At 45.1% G+C, this 11,590-nt stretch overlaps 1 protein-coding gene across 9 annotated transcripts in view; it reads right to left on the bottom strand.

Moving 5' to 3' along the window:
• Positions 1–7,788: 7,788 nt before the first annotated feature.
• Positions 7,789–11,590, bottom strand: part of Zbtb34 (zinc finger and BTB domain containing 34) — a 42,760-nt gene continuing 38,958 nt past the window's right edge. For 7 of the 9 annotated variants that reach the window (XM_010613560.2, XM_010613556.2, XM_010613557.2 and 4 more), the window contains one exon: positions 7,789–11,236. In XM_010613560.2, coding sequence (XP_010611862.1) covers positions 9,712–11,236 — 1,525 coding nt within the window. In that variant the 3' untranslated portion in view covers positions 7,789–9,711. Of the gene's footprint in view, positions 11,237–11,335; positions 11,405–11,590 lie in introns of all 9 variants that reach the window. The other 2 variants (XM_033758956.1, XM_010613562.3) reach the window with 1 other exon arrangement.

Raw genomic sequence — 11,590 nt, 5'->3', positions numbered from 1 at the left:
GACATTTCCTAAATTTTTGCTATTAAAGTTTTCCCTATCACTACCCCTGTATCAAGGCTAATAAGCATTCAAAAATTTTGAAATATATCAAATCACCTTCCAGAGAAGTTGTACCAGCTTAGATTTCCAACAGCAGGGTATGAACATCCTATCCTCCCATCAGTGCTGGATACTGTAGAAAAATGGTCTCTCGTGTTGCTTTAATTGCTTTCTAGTGAAGTAAAATATCTTGATTACGTATTTATTAGCCTTATTTGTTCTGTGGATTGTTCTTTTCCTTTTTTAAATTGGAGGATTCATCTTTTATTAATTTTAAAGCTCTTGTTCTATATGTTGCAAAATTTTTTCCCCTACACTTGTAGTTTTCTGCCTTTATTGTTTTGCTTTTAGTCAATTCGTATATATAGTTAAATCTATTATTCCCTTTGGAATTTTTTTTGTCTCATCAAAAATACCTGCTCCACTGCAAATACAGATAAGTCTTCACCTCCTTTTCACTTTAACTAGTTTGTGGTTTCACTTTTTTCCTATAGTTAACTGTTTCATTCACCTGAATTTTCTTTCATGACCCTGCCCCTTCGAGCTGGGCCTCCTCACTCAGACTAGGTCTCTTCTGCTCACTCCTCCCTCTAGTAGGGTACAGGGTTGGAGAACCTTTGAGAAGATCTCAAGCCAGTTCTGGATCATTTTTTCAGCTTCCTCTTACAGGGTGGGTGCAGGCTTCACCTGAGTTCTTCCACCAGGACCTGAGAATGTGACCACCTGAGGGACCAGGGCCAGTCTTAGGTGAGAATACTCTGATCCTAGATCCTCTGAGTCCTCAGGGTTGCCCAGCTCTGGACTCTCACCAACCCTCTTGAGGCAATGACTGAAGCTCTCTGTGCTTTACCTATCCATCTACAGGCTCCAGCAAGGGGACCACCCAACCCTTTCCATCCAGGCCAAAGACATCCAGGTGGTACCTGACCCTTTATTAGGAAATGACTTGGGTACAACTGTGGACAAAGAGGCACAGGGATTACCTTCAGGATGGAAGTCTCTAATCTCACAGGGCTCACAGCTGGTCACCCCTGACCACAGTCGGAAATGGGGCCTTTCAACAGAGCCTGGTGGCAGGAGGCCCATGCTGGGGCTGGTGGGGTGGGCAGTACGGTGGAGGGAAAGAAAGGGACTGGTAATTCAGTTAGTGAAATCTAATAACATTCCCATCTCACCACCAACCAGGGCAGGGTGCAGCAGGCGAGAAGGAATGAGAGAGGCCAAGGCATAGAGAAGTGTGCAGAGAGAAAGTGGATGAAGCTGCAACAGGCACACAGGCCTTGGCCGTGCAGACAGACACACAGCAGGGTAGGAAGCCCTTTGCCAGCTGCAACAGTGACAGAGGCCCAGTTCCCTAGGGGAGCCAGGACACCCTGAGAGCAAGATCAGCCATCAAAAGGGGAGAAACTCTGAAGAGATCTCGTGAGGCCTCAGGAGTCAGATGCTAGAGTCCAGGCTCAGAGCCCAGATCCCCCAAAGTCAAGATGGCTGGCTGTCAACTTTCACATTAATACTACAGAAGGGTGGAAAATGAAAGGGCTAAGGAGGAAAAACAAATCATTTAAATGGTGCTGCACACCTGTAATCCCAGCAGGAGGAGTATGTGTTTGAGGCCAGCCTGGGCTACATGGCAAGACTTTGTCTCAAATTAATCAATTAAAAACTTTTAACCCCCCAAATAAAAAGAATCATTTAGAAAACCCTCTGCACACAGCTCCAGGAACCCAGATGTGTAATGAACAGATCACACATAATGTGGCCATCCACACGTGAAATCGGTCATCCAGTCATTAAAATAAATCATATAAAAGTAGTGTGTTCACCAAAGAAGTGTTCTTCCAAGTTCAATTCCAACAAAGTTCTGCAAGAAACAATTCCCATGGGCTGGGGATTTAGCTCAGTGGCTCTGTGTCTGCCTTGCAAGTGCAAGGTTGTGAGTTTGATCCCCGATACTGGGGAAAAAAAAAACCTACTAAAAAATGAAACAAAACAAAACAAAAAACAAGTTACATAGTCATACTGGTTAAAACCCTGAAATAGCGGGGGTAGTGGCAGAAATGAAAAAATATGTCCCAATGGCCTAGACTCTAGAGAAGACAACTGTGCAGTCACACAAGGCCTACAGCAGTCCCACAGGGCTGGGGCGGCGGGGGGCAGTATCAGGGATTGAACTCAGGACCTTGCACTTATGAGGCAGGAGGTGGCACCACTGAGCTAAATCCATGGCCCTGTCACACAATATTTAAACATAATGTGGGCGTATGGAGAAAAGACCAAGGGTCCAGGCCCCGAAAGACAGATTTAGACCTCAGGGTATCACAGATACCTGTCAAATGTGCCCAGTCCCACAGGAAACAGCAGTGTCTGGGGGTGTTGGACAGAGACGTGGGAGTCCTAGAACCCACACAGCTTGCTATGAGGTCCTTTTCCACTATTATGAAACTTCCAGCACCATGGAGAAGGGGATAGAACTCAAAATGACTCTTCTTATTTGTCCATTTAAAAGCGCGCGCACACACACACACACACACACACACACAGAGATACGTCCTGCACTTGAGGCTCAGAGGCTTGGGCCCTACAGTCACCTGGTCATAATGGGGGCCTATGGGAGCCCAGGGAAGCCTCTCAGGGACAAATCTTGGGTTAGAACAACAAAAAAAAAAGAGCTGGTTGTAGTGGCACATTTCTGTAATCCCAGCACTCAGGAGGCTGAGGCAGGAGGATTACTATGAGTTTCAGGCCAGCCTGAACTAGGATGCATAGTGAGACCCTGTCTCAAAAAAGGAAAAAAAAAAAAAAAAAAAAAAAAAGAGAGAGTGCCCAGCCCAGGTCAGATGAGAGCACCAAGGGTGAACCCACAGGGAGAAGGGACTGCTCTGGGTGCAGGGCCTCACAGCCTCCTCAGCCAAAGGCACACACCCACCAGCCACTCCCATGGGGGAGCATAGCTTCCCTAGGCCCTGCCCTGGTAACAAATACAATGAAAGGTTCACCCCCCCCACCCCCGTTTCAGGGCCAAGGGTCTGGGAACCCATTTACTCTCGGAGTGCAGAGGAGGGGCAGGCTCTGGCAGGCTGTCCTGTGGGTGTCTGCATTATTCGAACATACCCCACCCTTTAGAGCTCACACTGACCAACCTGTGTCCCAAGTTGCAACGTTTTTCTAACGTGTTTTCTTCACAGTAGCCTTTTCCTGCCACTTGTGCTCTGATGGGTTGAGCCCCAATTGCTGGCAAAAGGTGTCTAAACCAGGTCTGCTGTGAAAGCCCAGGGGCAGACATCGGGTGAAATGTTCAGGTACTTGTCATTCGGGTTTTTGCGGCTTTCAAGGAAATGCTTTGGGAAAGAGACAAAATCCAGCAGGCACTTAGGGACGGGGCCATCCTGACAGTGGAAGGGGCGTCTTTAACATCTCAGGAAGCCACATTAGTTTGGCCAACAGTTGCATGCATTATAACTGGATGAAATTAAGGTGAAGACCAATTACACTTCAGGACCAATTAAAAAGCCAGCAGCACTGCCAGCCATGCAACTCTGTAGCAACTACGCATCTGCTCTGACTCGGTGTAACCGGCTCACTTCGACCCCCTACTCCAGGGCCTCACCCCCCTGGGATATTCCTTTACCCCTGCGGGAGGAGAGATGTGCCCCTGACTCCTGAAGTTGGGCTTATTTACAAACAGCTACTATTCCAGTCCAAGGAAACAAGCAAATCTATCAGAATCACTGCCTCAGAACCCACCTGAGCCATGAGTCAAGCTGGGCTGCAGAGGCCGTATGACTTAAGGTCAAGGAAGGGTTAAGGCAGGGCAGTGTACTTTCTAAAACACTCCATGCTTCTTCCTCAGTAATCCTGGGACGCAGTTAATAGATGAAGCTGGTTCCTGCATGGACCTTACACATCACACTGTCACCTGGCCACACAGCAGCTCTGGAGAGAAGGAAGAAAACTTGCTTCACAGTAGCCCTGTTCTCAAGTAAGGAGCACACCGGGAAGGAGCACCTCCGGGGCCAAGCCGAATCCTCACCCGCATCCCAGCCCCGCCCTCCGGAAGTCATGCCTCTGCTCGGTCACCTGACACACACCTTGCTGAGCACCTGCTGTGGTGCCAGGGCCTGTGCTAAGGATGCCTGAGAGTGAGTTTAGGGCTCTTGCAGCAGGCACTGACATGACAGGCTGTTGGGTGCGGGTACATTAAATGAATAACCCCATTAGTGAATATCCAATTACAAACAGACGTAAGTGCTCTTGAAGGCAGGAACACAGCTCAACAAGTTACCAAGGGGCCTGACCTGGAAGAGCTGCTGTAGGCAAGAAGGGCTCCAGAGCTGGTACCTGGAGGAGGAGGAGTTAACTAGCTAAGCAAGAGGACAGTGGAGATAGAAGAAGCAGCCCGGCCAACTGCAAGCTCCGAGGTAGCACCGGGCAAGGCCCATCGGAGAGAGCCACAGGGGAGGAGCACTTCTGCAGGCCGGTGGGGAAGGACTCACAATTCATTCATTAGGTGCAGACTGGGGCCCTCGATGATCTGCTCTTGCCACATAAAGAGTAAGATCAGAAACACACCTGCTTCTTTCTCTTCTCAGCGCAATAGTGGCACAAGAGGTCCTTATGAAATCCTAGCTCTTTAAAAACAGTTAGAGAAACTATGACACAGCAGATGTCTGTCAGAGCTAGGGAAACCCACGAAGTCCATGAGGGGTGAAGACAGAAGGCGACCACAGCACGGTTGCTCTAGCAGCATTTTTATTTACAAACAGCAATTTCCATTGACTTTATACCATAAAAAAGCCATTTACAAGCAAGAAACAAGAATTCAGAACAAAATTAAGCAGCACTGAAATATTCATGTCACAAATCTAAAACAAAATGAATACGAGAGTAAAATATCATTTGAATAAATAGTCTTGAATCCATGCTATAAAATAATCCTTATGGCAAGTTACTAGTTGATACAGCATCCGCTTAGCTAGCTTCATTTACTTCATATGGTGATGAAGTGTGGAGTTGTGAGGTTACCAGTTTATATTGCAAGATAATGACACTGTGTTAAGTCATTCAAATTGCTCAATCATTTATAACGGAAAACAATGTTAGCCCTACTAATAAAAGTGGTGAGAGAGATGGTTTTCACATTAGGAAAATGGTCATTCTCAAACAAACCAGGTAAGTTTACCTCTTACTCTAGTCAGGGCAGCAACCAGAGGCTTGGGCTGCAAGTCCAAAGGTTGAATTCACAGCATACTTGTCACTGAGGGGCAGCAAGAGGTCTGTTTACTGAATCTGCCTCATGGAGCACCAAGCAAGGCCGGCTCCAGGACTTGATCAAGAACAATAGCCCTGTTGGTGCCAGACCCAGGGAGGGAGCTGGAGAACACAGGTTCTCTCCTGGGCCAAGAAGTCAAGCGCTGGGCAGAAACAGTGGGAACACTCTGGCACTTACTGAAAAAGACGTGACATGTGATACCGTTACAAATTTGGAACAATGTGAATGACTTTTCTGAACTTTCAGTTCAGTTGCACTGAGTAATATGAAATCTATGATTTATGAACTAGATAGTTTCATATAAAGAATTTACATAATTCCCCAATACTTTCATATATAAAATTTAATAAATAACCCTGACCAGTCTAGAAGCACCATTCAAGGGGCATGTGCCCTTGGAAAATAGTTTAGGTGTTGCATATTTGAGTCCCTTTCAGTGGAGGCTTCACAGGAAACCATTATAGAATTTAACAATAACAACAACTACAACAACAACGACAACGACAACAAAAATCACAGTAACGAAGAGAAAAAGTTGTTCAAAAAAAGTGATCTCTTTAAAGCAAAGCTCATTCACATAGATGATTTCCCTAGCCCTTGTTTTGTGTTCCTGCAAATTCTTCCTAGAGTGTAGGCTGTAAAAACAAAATTAAAAACAAAACCACACACAAAATTATGCAGGCCTATGGTCTGGGCTCAGGGAAAAACAGAGTTGGTTATGATTGCTATCATATACTTATGCTCTGGAAGATTTAAAAATTATCACTTTAGTTCTACAGTATATTCTGCTTAACAGTGAGTTGACAGTATCCTTTCTGCTGTTTAAAAAAGAAAAGAAAACAAAAACCAAACAACTGCCAAGACAGAGCCAATTGGTTGGGAGGTTTTCCACTGACCAGAAAATTAACTTGTCTTCATATACTGTATTTACAAATATAATTTCTAACTGTATATACAGCTTTAGTAGAAATGAGAGGGTAGAGAACTGATTAGAATGAAAATAAATGTTTAGGTCCACAAACATTAGTAAAAGTATAAAATTCTTTGTCTTCACAGTTTGTAACAGGTTATTCACCGGTAGAAAAGGACGCTGTCACTGTCTTCACATTGTCTAATATCGAAAAGGTAGCTCAAGCAGAGACTCAATTATGAACAAGCCTATATGAATTCAGGATATATTTTACTGTAAAAGTTTTCTTCACATACCACTTTATCTTAACTGATTTCTGCATTTGTTATAAATGAAACACCTAACCTAAAACTGTACAGAAATAGGGACTTTGCTTTCCAAAAAGAGTTGCTCTAAGGAGTTACACAGCGTTCTTCGTCTGCAAAGACGTGAAGTGAACTTCGGGGAGAGAATGTTTCTGTTCTGTGGTCAGGTTAGTCCTCCTGGCACATCCTGATGTGGCAAGGCACAATTAACTGCTGCTGCCCACCCAAATGGAGTGAGCCTCTCTCTCACCAGTCACGCCCACTGGGGTGTGACAGCGCCAACGCTTGAGAGACACCACGCAGCTCTGTGCTGGCCTACACGCTGCCTCCCTCGAAGCCCTGCGGAACTTACAGTACTGTGTTATGGCTTGAGAATTCATTCTTAACACTGCTAGCAGTGGAAAGGGTAAAGTGTTAGCAACACGAATGGGAGCAAGTCGAACTTGCAAAATGCGGAATCACGATTAGTAGAGAGAAACTCAATCAATTTTCTGCCCCTTAACAGTCCCATTACAATGTTTGAACCTGAACTGTACAATCAAAGCAATGTATATTTTTGTCAACGACAATTTTGGATAAGTCACTCTTTGGTAAACTCAAACCAGATAAACAAATTTACAAATACAAGAACTAAGATTCAGACGGACACAGTGACAAGAACCAGGACGGCGGAAGTGCTTGCCCCAAGTGCTCTTCCCTCCTCGCTTGCTGCACACACCGCGGGAAGCTCTGGTGGCCTCATAGAAGGCCCCAAGCCCGAGTGAAAAGGAGGTTCCTTCCCTGAGCTTGACCCCTCATGTCCTTAGGTTTGGGCCTTTCTTGTCACAGACTTAATTTGTATCACAACACAAATTTTTTGCATTTAAATCTTTGTTTAAAAAATCAAACTTATTTGTGTAAGGAAAAAAAAAAATCACAAACATTTACCTGAAACCCCAGAACATATTTAAGTGGGTAAACACTTGGGGTCCAGCCTCCCCTTGAGGCACACGGCTTTATCAGGAGTTGAACAAGTGCTTCAAGGAGAGAACAAACCCCCACTTAGGCAGTTTGAGGAGGAAAAGGCATAATATATACCCGATTTAGCAAGAGCTGCTCCTTGGGAGCAGCAGGATTAGAGTGTAATCTATGTGGAGTTAACACTGAAGTGTAGTGCAGCAGTTCACACGTGAACAGATCCTGTGTACTGAAGAGGTGCTACTGCACAGCCACCACTGGGGCTGTTACACATGAAGGGCTTGAATGATTCTTTTTTTCTCAAAAAACAAAAAACAAAAAACAAAAAACAAAGAACACAAAAATATCTTCCAAACCAACCATTCTTGGTCTCGTAAGAACCAAAAAAGCATGGAGAACCAGCAAATGACTATTTCTGTACTTCTAACTCCTAGCATGAGCCTGGCCTTTCAGTCCTTTCTTTCAAATGGCTGCAGTGTTCTCTTGGGGAGATGCACTGGGTGTGGGTCTCAGAGCTCCTGTTCTCAAGGCAGAGAGGCTGGAGCACTGACATCCACAGGCGGCCTGCAGCAAGTGCATCAACTGCTTCCAGAACTGCCAGAGTCTGCAATACCAAAGTGATCCTGTGAAACCTGTTCACATATGCAAACCCAAATGTGCACTGAGGACTCTCCTAAAGCACTAATAAAGCATTATTCAAATAGGACTTGGGCACGTTTTCATACAGCAATGTGTTTGCTGGCACATGCTTTTGAGGGCTCTTCCAAGCTATAAACTCAAGAGAGAAAAACAACTGCAATAATTCACTATTACTGTTAGATTTCACATTTTCTACAACTATACTGACCTAGAAGATACTTAACATAAAAATAGCACCACGTGACCAAAAATATGGTGACACACACACACACACACACACAGATTTGGTGACACACAGAGTATCTTAGAGGGCTTTTAACTGTTGGTTTCTTTAAGCAGGAAACACTGAGAGTGGGGGAGCCCTGAGGCTCTCATTAGCACACACAATACTAAGATAGATATATTGCTTGCAATTCCCATGGAGTATAGCTTTACAAAAGTACAAATTCCAAGTTCTGCAGATTCCCTGGGAACCGCGTGTAGAAAAAGTTGCTGTGCACCTGAACTGGCTGTTTGGAAAGAAAAAGAAAGGGAAAAAAAAAACAGAAAAGAAAAAAGAAACCACAACACTGCTTGGAGAACTTTGTAGACAGAACTACAAATCCCTTTCCTTTAGTGCGAGTACTAACTCATGGTAGAGAGTGATTTGGTTACCTGGTATGTATGTTTCTACAGTACTGAATGAAGGTAGATCTGTAGGCCGGTAAAAACCTTGAAAACCACTGCTCCTTTGGGGTTGGCTAATATAACACTACATTATGTAAAAAGGTCAGCACCACAGGTTGTCCAGCTTACCTGCCGGACAACAAACAAAAATTCCAAACGGTTTCCAACTAGAGTTGAAGAAATTTTATGGCATTTGGTTTATGTATGTTATGAAGCAGAGCTATGAACACTGTGATTTGCTTTGCTTGCTTTTGGACACAATAATATAGATGAAAACCTACTAACATTCTTCTGTAAGGGAAACAAAGAGGTAAAACTAATGTATTAGGAAGGGATAAGACAGAGTCAAAAGCTCTGTTCACATTGTATTAAATTATATATTCCTCTTACATTCACCTCAACCAGAATAAACTCAAATTTGAGAATGTATATATACTATATATATAATAATTGTTTTATTATATATATATATAAAAATTGTCTAACTACCCCCTAAAAGTAACTTTAAATTAGAAAAGGTTACCCATTTGTATCAGCTGACGGCATCCTGGTCTCCCTCTGTGGGCATGCACTGATGCCAGTGCCTGCCGTGAGAGAGAGCATGCCTCTTGGCAGAAGAGTGTAGGGTCAACCAGTTGGCATAGCTAAATCACTGGCAGATTTGGGATTCAGAGTCCAGCCAAAGAGGAATACTGTCAGCCTGTGTTTTCCCTGGATACGCTGCCCTTCATGCTTTGAGCTCCTTGGGGGAGACAGGGCGGAGGGGTAGGATAAACACAATGAAGTGTTCCATCCAGAAACTTCAGAAAAACTGCCAAGAGACCAAGAGATTTCCAGATGACTGGGAAAAACCAAAGATTACAACAAAGCAAATCACAAATATGCATTGATTAATGTGCTTTGTTTGGGTGGCCTTCTTTACCATCTTAATCAGGAGCATCAGATACTGTGTGGATTTCCATCCGGGAATCTAGGGTCATCTCTGAGGCTGATGCATCGTTTTCTAGTTTCTGTTCCATGTACACATCTGTTCTCTCGGGAGACTCAATGCGACTCCTGACTTCAGCAACACCCGGGTGGTTTTTCCGCAGGTGCTGGTTGAGGGTACCCTGGAATGGAAAGCATTTCCCACAGATCTCACAGCGGAATGGTTTGTCATCAGTGTGGCCCCGGATGTGGTATTCCAGTTGGTCCTTCCGAGTGTACTTCTTCCCACAGAACTTGCACACAAAGGGGGTGATTCCCATATGGAGTCGCATGTGTCTGTCGAGACTTCCTTTCTGGTTGAAAGACTTCCCACAGTAAATACAGATCAACCTCTCATTGTACGGGTACCAGTGGCCTCTCGCACTCCTCTCCCGGGGGCTGCTCTCATACCCAGGGTTGTTCATCATGGCTTCGCTGTCAGACCCCTGCACCACGCCTTGCAGGTCACTGTGGAGATGGACAGACAAAGCCCGCTTCTGGCGTGCACGCCCTCCTCGGAAACAGCTCAGCATGGATCTGGACGGGCTGGAATTACTCAAACTTCCAAAAGCTTCTGACACACTGGTTGGCTGTGAGGCTGCTTGGGAATAGGAATACGCATGCTGCAGCACAGAGCCATAGGAGCCCACGTTCACTGCCACAACTTGTTCCCCATCAACCATCTCAGTGTGGTACCCATCATCACCCAGGGAGGAGCTGTCTGAACAGCTAGGCCGGTCCGACTTTTCCATTTTCACTTTCACCTCGGTGATCTGGCTCTCCCTCACCAACAAGTCCCCTTGCTCATGGTCCCCCTCGATCTGAATCTCATACTCAGACACACTTCCACTGCTCCCCCGATCTGAGTGCCCCTCCTCCTGTAAGCGGCCACGCAAAGCTTTGCTGGGGGTTGTCTCCATCCGGAGATCACTGCTTGCGGTGGGCTGCCGTACCTGAGGGCAGTATGGAGGGGAGATCTCAACTGGGTTGGCAAAGAAGCTTCCTTCTTTCACTCCATTACGGCTCTCGGGGTTCTCTTCAGCACCGACGGTGACAGAGTCAACGTCTCCGACGCTGATTTTTGAGTGGATACTCTCTAGGATCTGCGTGCACTTGTCAATGACACACTGCATCTGAAGAAAGCTGGCTGCAGTCAGAAAACTGACAACATCTTTCAGCTGCAAGGACATTCTTCCAGTGTAACAAAAGGAAAGCAACTGTTCAAACACGTTGGGATTTTTTATTACTGATATTGACAAGCCACTCATGGTACTTAATGCTGAATGGTCCCGGAAATAGGGGGAGCTGGCAGCAAGGACCGCTTTGTGGGCTCGGAAAGGCTGACCCTGAATGTGAACGATGATGTCACATAGTTTCCCTTGCAGGCGGAGTTCGTTTAGCTGGCTCAGAACGGTGCTGCTGTATTCGGGCACATCAAACTGAATAAAACTGCTGCTGTCCATTTCTACTGACATGAGGCGTGATCTGCGGAGAGACAGAGTTTTCATCATTCACCACTGACCCCTCATCCAGTGCAGCGGCATAAACACAAGCTCACAGTATCAGCATCACTGGCTATCGTACCTCCTAAGGTCTGCCTGAACATTCTTCCTCTTGCTTATTTTTTAGGTTTTCATGCTTTGGTTAATTCACCTAAAGCCAAATAACCAAATAATCAATTAGCCCACTTCATGACTGCCCAACATTCATTTTGATCAAAATTAAAACACTGCACACAAGTAAGGCTATTTTAGCTGTGACACTGGAATTCCTTTAGGAAAAGTATTTCCCTGTTTCACCTACTTTTGAGAATTGTGTTTAAAAAAAAAAAAAAAAAAA

Source organism: Fukomys damarensis, unplaced genomic scaffold, assembly GCF_012274545.1.
Source record: "Fukomys damarensis isolate Sample0158 unplaced genomic scaffold, DMR_v1.0_HiC HiC_scaffold_36, whole genome shotgun sequence".
Taxonomy (NCBI): domain Eukaryota; kingdom Metazoa; phylum Chordata; class Mammalia; order Rodentia; family Bathyergidae; genus Fukomys; species Fukomys damarensis.
The sequence above is the reverse complement of the archived record's forward strand: the minus strand, read 5'-3'. Positions and strand labels throughout refer to the sequence as shown.